The 23,399-nt window shown below is 38.4% G+C and overlaps 1 protein-coding gene across 6 annotated transcripts in view; it reads left to right on the forward strand.

Moving 5' to 3' along the window:
- kiaa0513 (KIAA0513 ortholog) overlaps window positions 1-22,020 on the forward strand; it is a 47,138-nt gene extending 25,118 nt beyond the window's left edge. For 2 of the 6 annotated variants that reach the window (XM_032580944.1, XM_032580934.1), the window contains exons 2-13: window positions 8,431-8,960; window positions 10,731-10,830; window positions 12,425-12,498; window positions 12,786-12,856; window positions 15,253-15,460; window positions 15,546-15,580; window positions 15,681-15,753; window positions 16,276-16,353; window positions 16,538-16,615; window positions 20,071-20,151; window positions 20,348-20,442; window positions 20,656-22,020. In XM_032580944.1, the coding sequence (XP_032436835.1) occupies window positions 8,599-8,960; window positions 10,731-10,830; window positions 12,425-12,498; window positions 12,786-12,856; window positions 15,253-15,460; window positions 15,546-15,580; window positions 15,681-15,753; window positions 16,276-16,353; window positions 16,538-16,615; window positions 20,071-20,151; window positions 20,348-20,442; window positions 20,656-20,705 (1,305 nt within the window). In that variant the 5' untranslated portion in view covers window positions 8,431-8,598 and the 3' untranslated portion in view covers window positions 20,706-22,020. The remainder of the gene's footprint in view (window positions 1-8,430; window positions 8,961-10,730; window positions 10,831-12,424; window positions 12,499-12,785; window positions 12,857-15,252; window positions 15,461-15,545; window positions 15,581-15,680; window positions 15,754-16,275; window positions 16,354-16,537; window positions 16,616-20,070; window positions 20,152-20,347; window positions 20,443-20,655) is intronic. The other 4 variants (XM_032580961.1, XM_032580952.1, XM_032580970.1 and 1 more) reach the window with 4 other exon arrangements.
- The last annotated feature ends 1,379 nt before the right edge of the window (window positions 22,021-23,399 follow it).

The raw sequence follows: 23,399 nt of genomic DNA on the forward strand, positions 1-23,399 counted from the left end.
AGCAGGTTCAGATAATGGATGGATGGATGGATGGATTTTTTAAACTTATTTTGACTAAAACAAAACAGACTTTAATTAAAATGTTTGTTTCTTAAATCAGAAATTCTGTAAACCAATTCCTCAGGGTTGGAAGTCTGTGTTAATCTTTCGCCATGTAAGGAATTCATCCGGCATGTTTTTAGGAATGCACTTTGCCGGCTTGACTGGCAGAAACTCTGCTTATCTTGACGTGCACATGGAGCATGATTTCCTCTTAGCGTTTTTTTCCCAGCATGCACAGCCTCCGTACACTGCAAAAACACAAAGTCTTACCAAATATTTATGGTCTAGTTTCTAGTGCAAATATATTAGTACACTTGAAATAAGACAAAACTTACAAATATCTTTTCTGCAAGATATAGGAGCTTGTTTTAAGTAAATGATTCCTGAAAATTGACAAACAAGTGTTAGTTCCATTAGCAGATTATTTCACTTATATCAAGACTTTATAAGTAAAATAATCTACCAAAGATGCAGTGCTTTCAGACCTCAAATAATGCAAAGATAACAAGTTCATATCTATTTAGAAACAACAATACTAATGTTTTAACTCAGGAATGGTTCAGAAATCAATATTTTGTGGAATAACCAGGAGGTTTTCAATGGGGTTCACTGCAGAGTGCTCTTCATTTTTTTTCAGAGCTGTATAAGTTTATAACCTCACTTGTAAACTCAAGCAGTAACTCATATGCCGTCAAACACTTCTCCTTTTTTTGCTTCAGCTCCATGTTTGACTTAAAGTCTAATTGCACAACACAATCAGAGCGAATCCATTTGAGCTGCAGTAAACCAGGAGCGTTTGAGTGGATCTCTGCAGTCTGAGCCTGTAATCGTATTTCAGCTGACAGTAACGCAGAGGTGTCTCAGAGAAATGTCGCTCCCACTCACCAGCGAAAGGAGCTGATAAAAAGTTGTCACCGCCAGCGAGAGGCGGTGATAATCGGCCAAACACGTCCTGGTACAGTTCATCCAACATTCCTCACGCTGCAGCACCAACAACAGTCTTTCTAAAGCTTCCTTTCACATCACTGCACTGCAAAAACACAAAATTTCTAAAAGTATTTTTTGTTTAGTTTCTAGTGTAAAAACCTTAGTACACTTGAAATGACACCAAACTAATTTACATTAATTTATTAAACTTTTCATTGGCAGATTATTTCACTTATAACATGGAAAAATGTCTTACTATAAATGAAAAATTTGCTGGTGGAACTACTACTTTTTCATCAATATAATTTTGTTTTACTTTAAACAAGTTCATATGGCTTGCTAAAAAGTTACTTGTAGATAAATTTTTCAAGTGTGCTAAGACATTTAAACTAAAAACTAGACCAAAGATTTGACTGCTATCTTAAATGTTTCTCTCTGTTGGATAATGGAGCTCAAACAGTTTGGAAATTGTCTTGTAAATCCTTCCCAGATTGATTGGTAGCAACGGTTGCTTCTCTAAGTCTACGTTCACAAAGGAAGTTATTAATTTTTTATTTTTGCTAGTTCGTTCTAAGTCAGACTTCAGTGAGAGTGTTTTACTACTTCACAGCGACTTGCTTACAGAAGTAGTAATGGATGAAGACTTTTATGGATTGATTTTAAATTATTCAGCAGTGGTGGCCAACTGTATCGTCACAAAGTCATAACAAGACAAAGGAAGCTAATGAAAAGCAATCGCAGCTAATGGCGACGGCCTTTTGTGGAGCTTTGAATGCAGCTTCTGTCGATGAATCTGTTGGATGTGCAGTCGTAGCTGACAGGGATGGGATTGTGATGTGATTTGGTGGCACAGACTTCTTTCAAAAGTTCATTATTACAATTTTCAGCCGTTGTTCACTGTAAAAACACTTTTATCAATATTAAGGAATTATTGAGCTAAAAGAAGCTCCTATATCTTGAAAGGAAGTTACTTTTAAGTTACCTTTGTCTTATTTCAAGTGTACTAACTAAGATATTTGCACTAGACAAAAATATGTCATAAGGTTTTGTGGTTTAGCAGTGTTTACATCCAGATTTACCATGTCTGGCTTCTTCTGGCGCAGAATTATGACCCATGTCTCACGTCAACGACGGAAAAATCAGATAAAATGCGACATGGCCGTTCAGACAGCAGACGCTTTGAAAACAAGTTTGACAAGTGGAGGTGGCAAAAATGTGATTTTTGGGGGTGAAAAGGTCAGAACTGGGTGATTCAGACTGAAAACGTCGTACATGGGTCGTGGTGTGAACGTAGCCTGATGACTTTCTGGCCTGGCATTGCGATCAGTTGTTGCATTTGACTCCGTTGTGGAAAAGATTAATGATTTACTTAGAAATCTTCTGAATCACCGTAAAGATCCGTGTTGATATTGTTGGACAGAAGACCTGCTGGATCATGAAATGGATCCATTTGGTTAAACAATAGAAACGTGTCGCATGTCAGGTGTTGGTGTAAACAAGAAGCAAATAACAAAAATGCTCTTTTGCAAACAAAAGGTGGCTTTCACTGGTGCTGCTTTGGCGATTGGGAGACGCTATAATGGGAGCTATCTAAAAACTCTCAGATTGCAGAAGGACACTGAAGGATTGTGGGTCAGGAAGTCCCGAGGTGGGGATCGGGTCCTGCTCTCCTGAGGATGAGCTTTGTTCAGCGATGACTCCGGGAAAGGGACAGCGCAGCTACCCTGAAGCGATATCCCATCATGCACCAGTGGCAGAGCAGAGCGGCTGATTTATTCTTCTGCATTTGCTGCATATGGTTCATAAAGCTGAGGTGACAGAGATACATGGAAAGGGAGCAGAGCTGCTGGGCTCTGCACTGCAAAAACACAAAATCCTACTAAATATTTTTTAATACTAAGAGATTAATGCAAATTTCTTAGTGCACTTGAACTAACTTACAAGTAACTTTTCAGCAAGATATAAGAGCATATAAGAGTTTGTTTTAGATAAATAATTTCTTAGTATTGATGAAAAAGTACTTGTTCCACTGGAAGATTATTTTGCTCTCAGCATATTTTCCTTCTTGTTTTTAGGCCGATCGCAATAAGCAATAAATCAATTAAAATCATAATAAATGAAAACAAGCTCAATAATGTCAAATTGCATGAATATTTATTTTTCTCTTTTCTTTCTTTCTACCAAAAACTGGATGACTAAAGTCTTCAGTCTGGTGATTTGGTCTCAACTAGCTCCTTTTATTAAGGACAATTTTGCTTACAGCAACTTCATAATTAATTTAATTTGTTGTTTCTGTTTAGTTTATTTAATTTGGTTATTTAAAGTGTCTTCCAGTTTCAGAAGAAATTCTGATTAATTATTAATTAATTATTATAATTATTATGCCATTGCCATTATATTACTTGGAAATTGTCTCTAAACAACAATTTTATCGTTTATCGCAATAAATTCTGGGACATTTTATTGTCTAGCAACATTTGTTATTGTGACAGGCCTTGTTGTTATAAGTAAAATAATCTGCCAATAGAATTACTTTTTTATTTACTTAAACAGGCTTCTACTTCTTGCTGAAAAGTTACTTGTAAGTTGATTTTGTCCTAATCCAAGTATAAGATATTTGCACTATCAACTAGGCAAAAATACTTCCCAATTTAATTCAAATTCATAAATACTTTATTAATTCCAAAGGTAACTTAAATACTCTTGGTTGGATTTTGTGTTTTTGCAGTGCGCTCCTTTCTTTAATGTTTCCTGCTGGTTTTTAGAGACTTGCGATCATCCAGTGCAGGTCAGACACTCAAGCTTGTCAGGAGAAACGCGGTTTCCCTCGATGTCACTGAGTGTCTGATCATGTTGACGGGGGGATGGGAATCTCCTGTTTCTGCTCACGGAGGCAGAAACGCCGCAGCGTTTCCAGTCAGCGTTGCTGTGCAGCAGGACAGGAAGGGAAGGACGCAGGCCGGCAGGTGATTCTGGTGCTGCTGTCCCTCCTCAGCAGGAAATCACGACTGACTGCTGAGCAGGAGCTCTGCAGCCGTCACGCTGGAGCGTGGAGGGGAAAGTCGTGACTAGCAGCGTCTCACACCTTCAGTGAAGCTGTTTGACTGCAGGCCTGATGTTCACTCTGCCTCCACATCGTCTTTACATCTACTGTATATTCAGTCTGCAACAAGAAAGAAAAGCCTGGAGAGACATACAGAGGCTGGTGACTATAATATATGTTGCTGGGCGATAAATTGCTATTGCGATAAACAATAATATTGTTGTTTTGAGACTATTTTCAGGTAATTTAATGTTAATTGCATAATAATAACGCAAGAACACATTCTGAAAGATCAATAAACTTTAAATTCTACTGCATATTTAACACGGGAACTGTAAGACAATTTAAATCCGAAATAAAACAAAACAAAACAACAGAAACAGCAAATAAAATGAATTATGAAGTTTCTGTTCTTCAAGACAAGGAGCTGGTTGAGACCAAATCACCAGACTGACGACTTTAGTCATCCAGTTTTTGGAAGAAAGAGAGAAAAGAGAAAATCTATAAATCATACAAATGGAAATTATTGAGCTTGTTTTAATTTATCATGCGATTAATTGATTTATTGCTTATTGGAACAGGCCTACACACACACACCCCACACACACACCCACACACACACACACACACACACACACGCACACACACACACACACACACAAACACACACACACACGCACACACACGCACACACACCCACACACACACACACACACCCACATACACTCTCACAGGGCAATTTACAGAGAGAAACCAACCTAACAGTTATATTTTAGGATTGCGAGAAGAACATCATGCAGAGATCCAAACCCAATGCTGGCTATATGCCAATAGTGCTACCATTAAATCTATACATATTTATATATATATATATATAGTATATACAGTATGTTAAACTGAAGATTAACTGCAAAAATAGAAAATCTTACAAAGTATTTTTTATCTAGTTTCTACAGCAAATATCTTAATTCACTTGAAATAATTGCAACTTGCTATTAAATGCTCAGCAAGACATGAGAGCTTGTTCTAAAGGCAGTATGTTTTTGCATGCGGCCGTACGGCCACTTCCTGGTTGTATTTCCAGTTCCTCCAAGCAGCATCTGAGCTCTGATTTCCAGCATGAACAGCTACATCTGAGTCAGTTTCCGAGCAGATCACCGTCTCCTTTCCTTGTTTCCTTTTCCTTGCACTTCATACCAATGAGCTCCATGCAGCTCCGCCTGTTGGAAGAGTGAAAATATTCCGTTTTTTGCTTATATAAATGTGTAAATAAGCAAAAAGCAGACTTCTGTTTTAGTTATTCTGCTGACATCAGTGACTCAAACAGAAGGTATTCTGTGAAAACTGAACAGAAATGACAGAAATAACTTTCACCCTGCAAAAACAAAATCTTACTGAGGATTTTTGTCAAGTTTCTAGTGCAAATATCTAAAACTAACTTTTTGGCAAGATATAGAAGCTTGTTTAAAGTCACTAATTCTTGAATATGGATTTTAAAAAGCACCAGTTCCATTGGCAGTAAGTAGGACTTTTTAAAAAATATTAAGGTTCATATAAGATAAGATAAATCTTTATTGTCATTGTCACAAGGACAACGAAATTTAAAAGGTGCCATCAGTCAGTGCATACGCTTAAAACAAAAAATAACTGTCTCACAATTCACACACAATGTAAGAAACTTTTTGTTTGAAAGTTTGTTAGTTTTGTCTTATTTTCAGTGTATTAAGCTCTAAGCTAAAATAAACAAAATAATCCATTGGTGAATAAAAAGGCAAAAATTAGATTAATTGATCAAATCTTTTTATTGCCCAGCCCCAGCTTGGAGTTGATCCCACTTTGTTCAGCTTTGTGAAAACAGACCACTGGTTCTCAGTCTGGTTCAGTCTTCTGACCTTTGACCCTCTGTTTTGATCTCTTTACCGTTTTGAGTCATTCGTCCACCATGTTGAAACATCCACACATCATCGCCAAACCCTTCCTGGATTACTGAAACATGTTGGTCTTGATGGACATTTTGATTCTGGGCTTTTCTTGCATAAAACTGCAGAACTGGGAGGAAGTTTAGACCCGGAACATAGTTTGGGATTCTCCATTTTGCACCACATATTCTCGTTTGGTTTTCCCAAACAATCAGGAACAACGAGGATTCATCTGATGAATTACCTTTGCACCGTCCCAGTAACGCTGCATTATGTAATAATGTAATAAAATCAAGCTTCAAGATGCAAGAAAACATCAGTAAAACTGCATTTTAATGTAATAAAATCTTTCATTGGTTTTTTTACGCTTCTTGATGGTTTTGTTGGAGAAAAGCAGCTTTTGAACCTTCATTTCTGCAGCTAAATCTCTCTACCTGAACTCCTTGATGAACCAGAAAACTTATTTGCGATGCAATATTCTCAGCAGTAGTTTCCTGCATGTGATGCAGAGTGCTGATGCTGCAGCTTTTCTTCGCAGGAAGCCATTGCTGAGGCCAGAAGACGTGATTTCAACACATCTGCTCCTCTTTTATAGCATTCAGTTTGCAGATCGGATCAGTTCAGGCTGTAGGCCGGAGCTGATAAGATGACAGGAGGTCAGGTCATCATTTAGAGCTAAAATGCAGAAGATTTTTTTTTCTTTTTTATATTGTGATGAATTAATGTGGTTATTGTTTTTAATGATTAAAAAAGACGGTGCAGAATTTGTCTCTGCAGAAACATTTCCACACCAGCATGCTGATCTTTTTTTTTTTTGCTGATTGTCTGGGTGTTTTCCCCCGGGTGATACAGTGAATTATGTAACCACGTCATCCTCAGACCTGCAGATCAAACAAACCCCACAGCTCCAGTCTGTGTTCAGAGTAACGACATTACAGCTTCGGACCAAAAAAACAGCTAAATCCGATTAGTTCAGCCAATACAAAGGTTCAGTTTGGTTCTTTTTCACCGAGCTGGGAGGGAAACGATCACAGTGACACTGCTGCTTTATTTTCAACCAGAGCTCTGCAGAAAACTGCTGCGCAAATGAGAAGTTCAGATTTGACTGCTCTGACTTTGCTTTTTCTGTTAACAGTTTCCTGTTTTTTTCTTAAATCTCTAATGAGAAGCAGAACCGTCAATGTTTCAGTTTTACGACGTTCAGATTTAAAACTGAGGCTAAATGTCATCCAGGAGCTTTTGCATCTTTTCTGGTTTAAAACCTTTATTTCTTCTTTGATGGCTTTTGATGACCTGCACAGATTTCAAGTGCAAAAGAAAATAATTTTTTTCTTTCATAGCTTAATAAAAACATGTTTTTATTTATCTTTCGACAGCATTATTAGAGGTAGAAGGAAATTTGTTTTAATAAACCTTCATTTGTCATGTAGTTTCTTCCAGCATCCATTGATGCTGTTTTAAAAGGCAATCAAGAAAAAAAAGTCAGGAGGAAAAAAGAAAAGAAAGGAACAAGGACTGAAGTAAAAGGGTGGAACAAGAGAGTAGGGAAGAAACTTCTTCAGTCAGAGGCTTCAACACTGACTGCTACTGGAGATCCTTCCTGCCCACAGCATCACAACGACTCTACAAAAGCTTGGATGATGAGTTTTGTCAGCGTTTGATTTCCCTTTGGGATGAATAAAGTAATTTTGAATGAAATTAATTGAATTGAAGCGAATTTACAAGACAATTTTATGTTGGAAGGAAGAAAACAAAGGAATAAGAAACAAACCCGAGTTACAAACAAAGAAACTAACAAACTGACAACGAGAAAAACTATAAAAATAACTGACAAAGAAAATGGGAAACTAAAAAAGAAAAACTAACAAAGGAAGAAACTAACAAAGAGAGACACTAACAAAGAGAGACACTAACAATCGAAGAAACAAACTAGAGAATCAAAAAGCAAAGACAGAAACTAACAAACAATGAAGGAAACAAACAAAAGAGGGAATCATAGAAAGACTAAAGGGAGGAGATAAAGGGGTGAAAAGGGAGGAATTGGAGACCAACATGTGATGGAGACAATTAGGGAGGAGTGAAAGAACAAATAAAGGAAAAGAAGTGACAAAACAATGGAAAAAAGAAAGGCAATTGAAGGAAAGAAGAGAAATGGGTGATAAATGAATAATTAATTTCTGCCGGTTTGTGTTTTTCTTTGAGTTCTTGCTGAAATATTCTGTTTATATCAACCAAACATCCAGAATTCATCTTGCAGATGTGCAGACCCTTTTGCCATTTGAGACATCTGCTTCTGGCAGAAACCACAGATAAATGTTTCATTAACTTCAGGTGATGTCTGGACTTCCCAGCTGGTATCTGCAGATCAAACAGTTGGAGATATTTCAGTTTTACGGTTCATTTGTTGAGTCTTTGTTTGCTGACCGGTCCATGTGTCTTGACAGAGATTTAAGTTGCCTCTTGAAACATTTGTGCTGATTACCTTTGTTTTGTCCACAGATGTGTTTGTTTCATGACTTCTCTTGAGGTTGCAGTCCTCAGGGAGCAAGATGACCATCCAGACCTAGTGAGACGTTTCCCCTCAGCTGAAGCCCCCAGCTGGTCCTCCATCCACATGTTTCTATAAAAACCTCTTCCTGACTTCATACAAAGAGACAAACCTCCAACATGGACAACCTGATAGACTTTGATCAGCCATCAGCGGCCTCGTCTCTCTGCGTGGAGCCTCATCACCAGGCCCACTCGGACGTTTTCTCCCCCGAGCCGCGGTCGTCCGTTCATCAGGCCCCGTTCCTACCAGAACCCCTGGCTCCAACCAAAGCCGGCTCCCAGCGGGCGGACGGACACAACGAGGACAGCGACGCCACGGAGTCTGCGGACAGCGAGAACGACATGGACCCGCCGTCTCTTGACTGGGAACTGAGGCGGTCATCGTCCTCGTCGGCTCACAGCGGCGAGGACGCAGACGCCGAGTCGATAGAGAGGAGGCAGTTCATGAAGGCCTACGTGGAGAAGGTGTTTCACGGAAAGTAAGGAATGACAACCTTTATTCCATATCTCACCTTCTGACCTCATTAAAACAACAGAGTGTTATCTTGGGGTAACGAAGCTGATGTTGGATCTGTGGTCCAGATTTTACAAGAAGATTTGTAGTTTTTTGTATCAAAAATATCTTATTGATCCCTATGGAAAATTAATTAAACAAGTAAAATCCGTGTGACTGGCAAAGAGCAATCCGATCTGTAGCCTCAACAGCCCAGTAGGGTTCGAGTCAAATGTTTTAAGTTTCCGTCCACAAGCTTTTCACGATAGTTTAATGAAATTTTGACCCATTCCTCTGCGTCCTCGCCACTGTGAGCCGTCGAGGACGCAGATGACGAAATAACAGAGATGAGGCAGTTCATGGAGGTCTGTGTGGAGAAGGTGTTTCATGGAAAGTAAGGAACAACAACCTTTATTCCATACTTCACCTTTTGACATAAAATTACACCTAGTGATATGTTGGGGTAACGAAACTGGTTAATGAACTGGATGTTGAATATGTTGTTCAGTTTGTCCAGTTTTTACAAGAAGAGGTATAGTCTTTGTATCAAAATGCCTTATTGATTTCTAAGGGAAATTAATGAAATAAATAAGATTCATGTGGCTGGCAAAGAGCAGTCCGATCTGTTGCCTCAAAACAGCCCTGTAGTGTTTGAGTCAAATGTTTTATGTTTCTTCTCACAATAGTTTCCTGGAATTTTGGCTGATTTCTCCTGAAATAACTGGTGTAACTGGTACCGATGCAGGTATCTGAGGTTTACTATCAACCAACACGAATCCAATTTAGAAAAACAGAGCTGAATGGTTTTTTTTTTTTTTTAAACACAGACATAATTACATCAATTTCAAATTTATTTGCCATCTCTGTAACAGTACAGCACACTCGGATACACCAACCGCTTCACAAGCTTGGTCAAAAATGTGAAAAGAAAACACCAATTTGCTGACTACCTTGGTCAAATGTTAAAAAAATGCAATAAACCTTTAAAATGGCTCAGAAAGAGTAGTTAGAAAATCCTAAATATAATGTAAAATAAATAATAAAGCGCTCAGAGCACAAGGCACAGAAATAGACTGAATAGATCTGTCGTTATGGATCTGGTGCATTGTCACCAATAACCAATCTATATTTTTTTTCAATATCGGGATCGATACAGATACTAATAAAAGCCAGCAGGAGGATTTCTCGGAACGTCTTCTCTGCTTTTGCCTGGTTCGTTGTCCTCGTTTTATCTCCCGCAATAACCAGAAACATCGAGTCTCTTTAAAAACTCATGACTCGCCATCTGATCCCCTCGGGGCGACGACTGTCGGGGTGAAGAGTTGAAACGAGCTTCTCTAAATACCACGTCACATTTTGTTTCGTGTTTCAGACTTTTCCTTTTCGTTTTCTGCTGCTTTTCCTTTCAGTCCTGACCAGATTAATAATCATCTCTGGACCAAACCCGGTGACCTGCTGGTCTGCTGCGCTCACCACCCAGCCAGTCTTTAAGGATTACATGCATCAACATCGTCGTATTGACCTGCTTCATCTTTTATTAGCAATAAGCAAGTCCGAATTCTCTGTATATTTTTACAGAATCTGAAAAAGAGAATTTAAAACTGCAGGACGGCCCTGAGCGATGTTGAATTTTGGAAATGATCAGACACACTGTGGGATGAGAAAGCGGGTGTTTGTGGGGGTGTGTGTGGAAACCAGCCACACCAAATGTTTCCCACAGATTTGATGAATTGCAGCAGAGCTGTTTGTTTTGCAGGGAGGACTTTGACCAGGAAGAGAAGGCGAGGTTTGGAGAGCTGTGCAGCGGAGAGAACGGAAAAGGCAGGGAATGGTTTGCCAAATACGTCAGCGCCCAGGTGAGTGCGTCCAGGTGTCATGGCTGACCGCCTAAAAACATCATAACATCACTGAAGTTTAAGGGAGAAGACGTAACACAGGGACAAAACTGCTGAAAAGCTACATCCTGACACCACTTCCTTTTTTATTTTAGAGCTCAAACCTCAAGAATATTTTCTCACATTGTATTTAATTATTCTTTTTATTCACAGATTGGTTTTAAAGAATACACTTATTTACGTTAAGACTAGAAAATAAAAATAAAAATGAATTATTTCTTTCCCTTGTATTTCTTTTTGTCTGTTTCCCTCTGAACTTTTCTAACAGTGCCAGTAAAACTCACTGTGGGAATGAGCTGTGACCTTTTGAAGTGATAAATTTACATTTCTTTTTAAAAAAACACACCAAAATTTGCCACATTAACAAAATGTGACATTAGTAAAAGCACTGAGGAAACCCAGGCTGTTTAGAGCTCCATAGTTTAGTCGTCCCACACGGCAAACGCATCATTTAAAATTTAATCATCTTACAGAAAGTTAGACTTTACTTCACTGAACTCATATTTTGCTACAGTTCATGGTTTTCACACAGTCATGGTGAATTTATTAAGATTTTCTTACGGAAAGTTCAGCCAAGAATGACGATGTTACACACTCTAGATTCTGACCCTGTGTAATATTCAGAGTTTTTTTTTTAATTCAAACTGCTTTCATGTCCATAATTTCATTTCCACATATGCAGTTTATACATCAAAACGTAGGTATTTCTCTCTAGTTTCACCCGGTGCATCTCCCACTGCTGTAGGACTTACAGTTTTTGGTCAAATCAGTCCAGAGTGCAGAGAGCGTACTCCCAAAGCTCCCATTCACTCTCATTATAATAACAGAATGAATCACCATAGCAACCAGTGACTCAGCATTTTCTGAGGCAGTGGTAATTTTACTATCCCTTTTTAGGAAATTAGTTTAATGGATTTTTTACTGACAAGCTTAACAATAAGACTGAGAACATAAATTATTGCAATTAAATGATAATATTGTCATTTTGAGACTATTTTCAACTAAAATAAAAGTAATAATGGAAAATCAATGCAGGTACACCGTCTCACACGTGAATTTCTTAATACTTAACAGTGAAACTGAAAAAGATTTTAAATATTGAAAATGAAAATAAACAAAACTGAAACATCAACAATTAAAATGGATTATAAAGTCTCTGTAACCAAAATTGCATTTAAAAACATATAATCCATCTAATTGCCTTAGTTCATAGATAAAACTATTAAAATCAAATAAAAATTCTTGATGAGTTTGCAAGTGAAAAGGCTGCATATGTTCAATTTTAAGGCAGCAGCTCCATAGACAATCATCAAAATTCCTACAGATTTTGTTTTTAGTTGCCTTCACCATAATAATCTTAATGTTCTGGTAGATGTCAGATTATTTTGCTTTCTCTGAAAATGGAGAAACATTGTTTCTTTATTTAGCTGGACCTCAGTCACATTTCATATAGCCTTAAAATGTTTTGTCTTAATGTTTTTTGGTAAAGTAACATCTTTAAAGCGTTTAAAGGTGTGCAGCAGAAAGACGTAACTCAGTTATTCTGTTTTTGCAGCGCTGCCACTCCAAATGTGTGAGCGAAGCCACGTTCTACAGGCTGGTCCAGTCATTTGCCGTTGTTCTGTTTGAGTGAGTATGTCTGGATTCAACGTGTTTTCACTGAGTTTGACAGGAAATAACGAAGCAGGTGGTGTAATAACCCGCTTCTGCTAAATAAGAGAAATGATCGATGAGTCCTGGAGGAGAAAACAAAACGACGAGGAAGACCTGGATCTGATTTCAAATAATCTGAATAATTCAGGGTTTTTACTGAATTACTCAACAGTTAAAACGTTTTTCTGCCTTGTTTGGTTTATGTGAGATGAGATATTGCAGCTCCAGAGCAGAACATTCATAATCCACTTCTGTTTTTACAGATGTTACCAGATGGACGACTACAGCCCGGCGAAAAACCTCATGACCATGTGCTTCACGTATTACTACATCGGTAAGATCCGCTTCCACCTGGAAACACTCCTCCTTCCTGCTGATGTATTACTAAAATATTTATCACTTTTTTAAAGTTGTCCTTCAGTTTCTGCCAGTTTAATTACAAACACTTCCAAAGAACACCTTTCACCTTAATTAGGTTAAAGTGAAACTTAACTTATGTAACTTAGAACCTTACGTGCTTCCATATTTCTAAACAGAACCACATAAAGAGTATTTTGCATCCCATACCGGACTCTGAATCGTGTCACTTTCCTGTTCAGAGATGTAACCTCCGCCATCTTTGTTTCTCTTACGACTGGCTTCAGTTAAGGAAGACCAGCAGAGTTGGGTAGTAACTAGTTACATCTACTCAGTTACATTTACTTGAGTAACTTTTTGGGGGAAAATATTACTTCTAGGAGTACTTTTACTATGCTGTACTTTTTACTTTTACTTGAGTAATTTTATTTTGATGTATTTCTACTCTTACTTTAGTAAAATTTCTGGATTTTCTTCCCACTGAATGAAAAACAAACAAGTTTTATCCAAAAATTCACCAGACACGGACACACAGCTGCAGTTCTTGTTACAGTTTTTCATCAAAAGAAACTGATCTGGAAAAAATTATCTTGCCGGATTTTGTTATTTTTTTGTTACATATATAAATTGTTGTTTGGTTTTTTTTACCTTACAATACCAAATTTTTCACTTCTTTATATTTTGGTCCGTCTGATGATGTAATTTTTAAATGTTAATTAATAATTTGATCAGTTACTCAGTCATTTAGGCCAAACTCAACAAGTCAAAAGAACTTCTGGGCCAAAATTGGTTTTTAAATAAGAAAATAAAAATTGGAAAGTTTACAATAAAGTCAAGCAATGGAAGTTGTTTGATTTTGTTGTTTGTAATTCATTGTAGATCCAAAACTGAAAAGAAATTTCATCTAGTTTCTATTTGGGCTTGATTGAACAAATTTATTCTCTTATAAGAATAAGATTTGAGTCAAAGTGCTTGTTATATTTCACCAAGTTTTATAAATTCAATAAAATCTGATTTAGCAACTTTTCAGTAAACATTGATGTGTTTCTACTTATTATTTAAAAATTGGTTATAAAAAGACACACACTTTGTGTTAACAGCTTAATTTTCTATATTATATGAAAATAATGTTGGCTACAATTTTACCCTGATTAAAAATACAAAGTTTGCATTAACACCTGTACTGCACAAATTTGTATCGATCTTGAATTACTAAAATCACACCAAGGTCCACAAATGGCCCCGGGGCCACAGTTTGGACACCCGGATCTAAATGATCTCGCCGAGTTAAAGTTGACTGCGTCTCAAACTGCGTTGCAGCAGGAACGGCAGCCAGCTGTTTGCATCACCCTGTGCTGATTCAGACGGTTACCACCTCTGGTTTTCTCTCTTGCAGCAACACCACAAATAAAAGCCACATTTCTGCTTATGCAAGCAGGAGGCCTTGTGTGATTAGTACACACTGCATTGCATCAACATGCAGCTGGCTCTCCAGGTTGCTCCACCTAGGCGTTTCTGCTTCATCCGGTGGTGAACCTGCAGCAGGAAGCTTCGCTCAGACGCACGAGAACAAGAACGAAACTCGATCCAAAGAAAAGCAGCCGGCTGTTTGTTTAAAGGCTCTTTGAGCCGAAGGATTAAAAACTGTTTTCATTTCCTGTCCACTGAGCTGCAGCTGGTCTAGGTGTTGCCAAATACTGTTGAGGTGTTTTCACACCGAGCTGCTGCTCTGTAATGACCCGTGAGATGAACCTGTCTGCAGAAACCCAACCACAGATAGCTGATGGTAAATCCTCGAAGGCGACTTTTTTATTTCTTTTTCCAGTCAGCAATAGAGTTACAACTTAGAAAGCAGAAATATCCTCCGATTATTTGCTGTGTTTTTTCTTTCTTATTTATATAAGACCAGTACTAACCTCTAACCGTGGTTACTAAGGGTTAGAGGCGTAAATTCTCCATAAAGCAATATTTGATATCTTTCCAATCAGACTTACTTATAAAGTATATGAACATTAATCTTCTTATCTTGTAAATCGTGTTTGCTGCAAATCCATGATTACACCTTGTACTGACAGTCATCATTATTGGTGCTGCTATCCTTTTCCTGTTAAAACTTATGAAATAAAATGACAAGTTTGTTTCTATCCTTGTCTGTTTATGCAGCCGACCGCGCAGCACATTGTGACCGTCTTTAAATTGAAATCAACAAAATAAAAGTGATGTTACGCCACCGACTGCCTGTTTTTTGACAGGCTTTGAAGCCGTTATGGTGAAGTTCTGGATAGCGTGACGTCACGTGCAAACGGTCAACAGAATGAATTTATTTTCTCAGATCGTTACTGTAACGTCTCTGTCTGCATGCCTCCTGTGCAGGAAAGTGCCCGCCGTCTCCCTCTGACCTGCTGGACCGCGGTAACCCACAGGCAGGCCTGGACTCGTACCTGAACAAGGCGAACTCCTGGCTGTCGGGCAAGAAAGACGCTGCAGAGCGCCTTCTGAAAAACACATCGAAAACTGACGTCAAAGGCTTCTTCGGAGGCCTGGAGAGCAAATTGAGGAGCACAATGGCTCCCAGGTCTGAGTGAGTGACAGCAACACGTCTGCTTTTCAGCTCTTTCCATTAAAACTGTCTCATGTGTCTCCATTCCTGCGTTTTCTGAGGACAGTGAAGGCTCCGTTGAGGTGAAACCCAAGTCACCAGGTAAAATGCAGCAGCAATCAGTCTGCATTCTCCACTTTCAGTTAATAAATAAATATATATAAAAATAAACTCTTCCATGTTTTTAATTTATTTTCTCCAGGATCAGAGGCTCCAGAAGAGAAGAAAGGAGAAAAGATTTATCTGTACACTCACCTGAAACAGCAGCCCATCTGGTACAAAATGTTTTATATAAAAACAGGATTCATACTTTTGCTTGAAAATAATTTAATTTCAATTAGGTGGGGTTTTTTTTCAAGGTCTGGAAAGTGCTTGAATTCTGTATAAAGTCCTTGATACTGAAACTGCACAGTTTTGTAATGAGGTGCAACGTAACGCTTGATTCAAAACCTAAATTTGGAAAATGTTTACAGTTGAAACCAGATATTTTCATACACCTAACAAAATGAAAAAAACACACAAATCGCCTTCTGAAGTTAAATCAGACTAAACTTCTGTTGTTTTAGGTTTCATTTTAAATAATAATATAATAACTCAAATTATTTCATTTATTCCAGCTTTTGGTAGAAAGGGAGAAAAGAGAAAAAGGATAAATCATAAGAATGGAAACGATTGAGCTTGTTTTGGTTTATCCTGCGATTAATTGATTAATTGATTTACTGATTATTGCGACAGGCCGAGTGGAGCTCATGCTGTTGCTGTTGGAGGAAAACATGTGAACGCTCCCTCTGTTTCAGGCACACGCTGAGGTTCTGGAACGCGGCGTTCTTCGACGCCGTCCACTGTGAGCGGACGAAGAGATCTCCGACCACGAGGTGAGTCAGGACGAGAAGTGTGGAAATGTTTCTGACTCTGTTTGGGGAAGTTTTGAGGGTCTGGAGTGACGCTTTTTTGTCTTCTGTCTCTGCTTCTCCTCCCTTTCTGACTAAAACGCCGTTTCTGACTCTTTCTGCTTGTTGACTGTGACTCTTTGTTTCCTTGTGCCTTGCTACCGGGCAGTGGAGCGCAGGACGCAGAGAAAGACAAGAGGTCTGTCCTTCCTTTAGGCTCTAACGAAGGCATAAATGAGAGAAAATGGTAGGATTTAAGTAGGTAGAGGACTGCGGTGCAGTTATTGTTATAACTCAGAGAGAAGCAATGCAACACGCCCCTTTATTTGTTGGGTGGCATCTGACCAACACAAACAGTCAAAACTTAAACATTTTTATGTTTATCATTCTGGAAAAGTGGGCTTCATGAATAATACCTGGCTGTTTTTTATGTTTTTAAATTTTGCTATAAAAACTTCCCACACATTGGGGCGCTGCGGTGGCGCAGGAGCAAAGCACGACACACGTTTTGAGGCCATGATTCTCTTGGCGGTGGTCGCAGGTTCGATTCCCAGCCTGGTGACATTTGCCACGTGTCTTCCCCCTCTCTCATTGCCCTCTTTCCTGTCTGGCTACTTTCAGATAAAGGCCACTAGAGCCAACAAAACCTTAAAATAAAACTTCCCACACCATGGTGCCACCACCGTGCTTCACTATGGACTCCTGTTGTTGAAGATTTATTCTGCATTCACACCAGCCTCGTTTAGTACGCCTTAATCGAACTCCAGTTCATTTGTCTTGAAAGCCCGGTTTGTTTGGGGAGATGTGAACGTGCAATCGAACTCTGATGCAGACCATAAAAGCAAACTGGTTCACCTACAAACCTCGGTCTCACTTCGATCTAAACAAACTTTGGCGTCGACCGGAGACCGCTCCAAAAGCAGGAAACAGACTAGAATGCAGAGCATTCTGGGTAAATACAAGTAAGTTGCTCTAAGCATCTTCTTCAGAGGCTTTCATGTCGTTTTCTTGGTGCAGTGCCCCCACAGGCTCTTTTGACTCTGTGCAGTTTGGGCCTTTTTTAGAGGATTCAGTCAGAAATAACTGGATTGTTATGAAGTTTAATCTTTAGACATTTCGCATTTGCGGATCAATTGTTAAACTTCTGGACAGGTTCTGAGAAGGACAATATGAGACACATTATTAAATATTTTAATCAGAGATCAACATGTCGTTCTTGTTTTAACTAACTAGATTTAGTAATTTAAGGTTTGTTTAGCAGTCTCTAGTTTTGCTTTTGATATTTCTGTGCCGTCTTCGTCTCTTGGCATGCTGTTGTCTCCCTGCTTCTGTGATTCTTGTGTCGCCCCCTGGTGAGCAAACGCATGGCAGCCACAGAGTGCACAGACAGGTTGTGAAATGACTGCAGCGATAAATATATTTTAATGGGGAGCAGTCGACTCTGAAGGTGCTCTCTGCTTCTTCACAGCTCACTGCATGTTCACACCAACGATCTGCCTGAAAATGAGACGTCTTCTCCATCTGCATGTTCCTTCTGCTCGCCTCTGTGCTTTCCTCTGCAGGACATTTCCACCATATGGATGACGTAATGTTGGGATTAAAGTAGATTATTTGATTGAAATGTAGGTTCCAGGATTTCTAAAAAAAAATTTTTTTTAAATCATAATAAAAGCTAAACATTTACTTGATTTATTTTGCGTTTTTGGTCCAAACCTGAGCATCGAAAGAGATTTTCTGCTCTCTATATGTCCCATTCCGGTCAACAGCATTTCTTTATTGCCTTGAGGAAATCAAATCACATCTGTTTCAGTTTTTAAAGGTCAAAACATGCAACAGCGTTGAATTTTCCAGCAGTGGCATTTAGGGAAGGCATTTATGGAATCACAAAATATAGATTTTTTTTATTTATTTTGAATAATAAAATTAAATAAAAATAATTTTTTGTACCTTTTTATTTTATCTGCTCAATCATTAAATAAACAAGTAATATTTTATTGCAATGGCCTAGAAGTAAAAAAAATAATAAGCCTTGCACTATCAAAAAGCATGCATACAGTTCATAATTTTATGGGATTGGTTTTGTATTTTTGGGCTAAAAAAGGACAAAAAATAGAAGCTAAGTCTTCTAAAACATTTTGCTGTATTAATATAAACGGGTGGAGGCATCCAAGTTGACGGATGTTTGTGTTTCTCTGCGTGCAGAAGTTAGATGAATGAAGAAATCTGGTTAACAAATCAGAAATATTTCTATTTTAATATTTAATTACTAAAAATCGGACTATTTTTTAAAAATGGGGCATGAGACCAGGTTTGCTCCATTCTGGAATCGTGATCGAGGACCGCATAAAATTATAAAGCGGGCCACAAATGGCCCTCGGACCACACTTTGAACACCACTGATTTAGGCACATAAAGCATCTAATTAAATTTGAAAAAATTATTTGATCACAACTGAATTGATCACTTTATTCTTTTGGCTCTTTTAGGAACAAACTTTAGTTCTTTGAATCTCCAAACTAAATCACTTCCTGTTTGCCCTTTGAGTCTTTTAATACTAGAAACACAGATAATAATCATTTCTAATCAGAAGAGAGACTTTGTAGGCATACGAAGTCAACAGACTGAAAATGCAGTTACTGGTTGCCATGGCGATTCCCTCCTGGAAGTGGGAGGAGCCTAAAGCAGCATTTTTTTATTTTTTTTTTATCAGAGGCAGACAACAACACAAACCGCAAATAAACAGTAGTTGTGTGGTAGCTCCTATAATTTATATAAAAATTATTTAACCATGGCAGGCAAAACCCTCTGGTGGCCACACACGTACATTTTTATGAGTTTTGACCACAAGTTATGCGAGATCTTCACTCTGGGCTTATTTGTCAGAAAACTTTCAAGTCTATAGCACTGGGAGACACAATAGATGAAAGTTGACAGAAATCCCTATCATTTTATGTGTAAAATGAATATGTGGAGATGAAACATATGTGGGCATAAAAGTGGTTCAAATCAAATTTTTAGTGTGTGGGACATTATCTGGGAAATCTGAAAAAAAAATCATCAAAGTTAAGCTGCAATTGTGCAAAAACTGTAAAAAGTATTAAAACACAATTTCAGTGGGATAAAGTCCAGCTTTCTGTGAACTGCTTAAACTTTGAATGGTGTCTCTGCTGGAAAGTGTGGCTGATCTGTGGAGCTCGTTGCACTAAGATCCAGTTATAGTTCACCAATCCCATATCTCATTACTCAGTATTATTTTTGTGATTGATCTGCGATGCCTTTTGTAGCAGCGCTTCATGTCTCTGCTGTTGGTGTGTGCAGGCATGAAAACCTTTCCTGCTGCTGTTTTCAGTTTTTGCTCCTCATCTGTTTGCGACGGACCAACGATGATTCTCGGTGGAGGAATCATTTGTTGCTGTGCTGCTGCTGATGGCCGACGCATTTCATGTGTAGCAACCGCAGCAGTTTACAGTTCCAGGGTTGGATGTCATTGTTAATGTCTGAAGCTCTATTTCTGGGTTGTGTTTTTTTGTTTGCAACGTGTCAAACATCCTGTTGCTTCGCGGTCACGCCACCGCCTGTGGTTTGACGCTCAATCATTTTCGCTTGGTGCTGCTTTGACACCCAGCCCTGAGCTGTTGCCGTGGCGAAGACAAAGGGGCCGGTCAGAGGTCAAAGCTGATTGCGGCTCTGTGTGATCTGCAGGGAGAAGTGGCATCACTTGACGCCGAGGGAGAGAGAAGAAAGCTTGAAAATCGATGAGAACATCACATTTGGCCAGCTGGGGTGAGGAACACTGCAAAAACACAAAACCTGACCAAGTGTTTCTGGTTTCCAGTGCAAATATCTTAGTAAAATTGGAATAAGACGAAATATGAGCTTTCATAAATAATTCCTTAACATTGACGAAAGTATTGAAACTTGATTCTGACTGAAGTTGTTTTTGTAGCATGTTTTTTTTTTTTACTGTTTGTGTTTTCAGGACTTTCACCCACAACATGCTGGCGTTCGGTCTGAGTAAAAAGCTCTGTAACGACTTCCTGAAGAAGCAGGCGGTCATCGGGAACCTGAATGAAGGTCAAGCTCCTCTAGTTCTTCATTACGTTTTCTTTTATTTTTTACATGACCCAGCAGCGTGTATCATTTGTTTCTGCACAGGTCTGGACTTTGACTATCCCATTGCATGTTGTGTGTATTATAAACTAGGGCTACAGCTGACCACTACTTTAATAATTATTTACATTATTTTATTTTTATTTACTCGTTTTATTTTTATTTTTCCACCTGCAGAGCAATACCAGCTGCTGAGCGAACATATTGAGAAGATGGCGGCGGAGTGAGTCGGAGATCAGCGCTGGTTTCCTTCCAGTTTGACGTCACTTCTGTGTTTATGTGGTCCAGTGCTGAGAAATGCCATCTGCAAACTGCTGGAATATGAGCAATATTATATTAAATACACCATAAAGTCTCCATCCACTGTTCATGTGAAGGTGTCGCGTATCCCTGTCAGACTCGTTTGGTGTTTTGAAATGTCTCATTAAGATTCAGCGTGCTGTGATCTGATGTTCAGACCTTTATTTTATTTTATTTTATTTTATTCCTGTTCTGTGGATTTCCTTCTTAAACTGACAAGATGTTGACATAATTTAGAAATTCAAACTTCAATCTGCACTGCAAAAACATAAAGTCTTAGTAATTTTAGTGTTGTTTCAATTTCTTAAGACCAAGTTATAAGTAACTTTTCAACCATATATTGGAGCTTGTTTTAAGTAATTCATTCCTTCATATTGATGACAAAGTATTTGTTCCATTAGCAGATTATTTCACATGGAAAAATGTCTTGTGAAATAAGTATTTTTTCACCAATATTAAGGAACAAGCGCTAACATTTTGCTGAAAAGTTCATTTTAAGTTAGTTTTGTTTCATTTCAACTTTACTAAGATATTTGCGCCAGAAACTCGACCAAAAATTCTTGGTAAAATTTTGTGTTTTTGCAGTGCAGGCTCACATTCTGCAAACCAAACAATAAAAACAAAAAAGGGAGAATTAAGATGTGAAATTGTGACATTTTGTTCTGCTTTTAGCTGCGTTACCCGCCTCACAGACACACAGATTTTCCCGCCTGCTAAGTGCCTTGTGTGGATCGTTACTCCCGAACCTCGCCGCGCTTCCCTTCCTCCTCCAGGAGGCTTCATCAACCTGGCTGTGAGTGTCGTGTCCGGCCCGCCTGCCGGGTCCCGCTGCATGCTGCATGTCCAAACCCAGTGACTGAACTGTGGAGGTAGCTGCTGTGACTTTGTCCTGCCACTAAGGGGCAGCATTGCGTCAGAACTGTGACTGCCGTTAATATTTCTGGTGTAGATGTGATGCTAAATGTGGAAAAATCATCTGTGGCGCCCCCATGTGGTTCTTCTGTGAAGTGAAAGCATTTTGTTTTGTTTCCATTGATCCCGTGAAGAAGGATCGACCTTTTCAGAGTAGAAATGTAAATGTGTCTGTTGTGTTGTATTTGTCGACTCTCTATAAACCATTTGCACTAAATTTACGCTCTTCGTGTCCATCCCAGAGTGTTTCTGGATTCAAAGTGGAGCTGTGTTCAATGTTAAATTAATGTAATAACATTTAAAAACAAAGTGATTAAATTGTGATTGTTTAAAAAAACAAATATTTTCTCTCAGTGTGACGTTTCTTCCAGGTTGCTCTTCTGTGGAGGCTGATTATTTACATATTGAAAAAAAAAAAGAAATATGGAGAAACCAGAGAGAGTTTATTACGTTCCAATTTAAAAACGTAGCAGAGAATGACGGCTTTTCATCGGGTCAGTGTGGGCAGACGCCCAGGGCGGTATTAGAAAGGGGTGGGGAACCCAAGAACTAGAAAATAAAACATTTTATTTGTCAGTTTTACTCTGAACTTTGCTGGTATTTGAATGCAGAAAAGAAAGTTTTTTTTTGTTAGAACCAAAACAACTAAAAACAAAAAATTCAAAATGTGCAACTCAGGTGGACGTAAAAGGGTTTCTGTGACTTTTGCAAATTATATTTAATCCCTTGTGTCCTTTCTCCTTTCCTTCTGTGTTTTCTTCCTTCCTTTGTTTTTCTTTTCTTTGGTGTGTCCTTCTTTCCTTCCTTTTTTCTTTGTTTCTTCCCATGTTCCTTCTGTGTTTCCTTCCTTTCTTCTGTGCGCACATTTTTCCTCCCCTTCTTCCTTCCTTTCCATTTCTTTTCTTTTGTTCCTTTCCGTTTTCCTGGGTTGTTTCATTTCACGTTTCGTTCCTTCCTTCTGTTTCCTTCCATGTATCCTTTCTTCCTTCCTTCTTTCACATTTTTCTTGTGTCCTTCCTTCTTTCCTTCCTATGTTCTTCTTTTATTTCATATTTCCTTCCTTTTTTATTCCACCTTTATTTATACAGGTTTTCTCATTGAGACCGAACATCTCATTAACGAGAAACCAGTTTTGTTTCTATCATTTCTTCTATCCGTCCTTCTTTAAGTAAAACTCTTAAAATCTCAGCTCTCAAAGTTTCTCTAAAATCTCCTTTGACTAAACGTAATCAGACAAAATGAGTTGAAAGTATTTTCACAGAAACAATCCCAGGTGTGACCACCAAAGACAAAACGCACACTTTTCCTCATCCGCTATTATTTGGCAATATTTTTGTTTTTCCAATACAGGATAAATGTCACGTTATGTTTGGAAAAAATCTGAAATGATTCAAAATAGTTTCCCTATTTCCATCAGAAAGAAGAACAATTTAATTTGTACCCTTTTATAAGGCACCATAAGATGCTTCTATAAGCATACTGACGTTTTATTTTGTGTTATTTATTAAAATAAATTTAAAAAGCGAAGGAAATGTTATTTTTAGAGTATTTTTTTCTTCTTCGGGGATCCGTTTGGGTCTGAAGTGTGAGTTTCCCTGGAAGGATCTCAGAGGGTTAATATTGTAACCCAAATAATTTCTTAAGCATGAGAAAATGCAGCCGGGTTTATTTGTTCTTGCGTCCCAAACATCGACTTTGATTATTTGACA

The sequence above is a fragment of the Xiphophorus hellerii genome, chromosome 2 (assembly GCF_003331165.1).
Source record: "Xiphophorus hellerii strain 12219 chromosome 2, Xiphophorus_hellerii-4.1, whole genome shotgun sequence".
NCBI classification, from domain to species: Eukaryota; Metazoa; Chordata; class Actinopteri; order Cyprinodontiformes; family Poeciliidae; genus Xiphophorus; species Xiphophorus hellerii.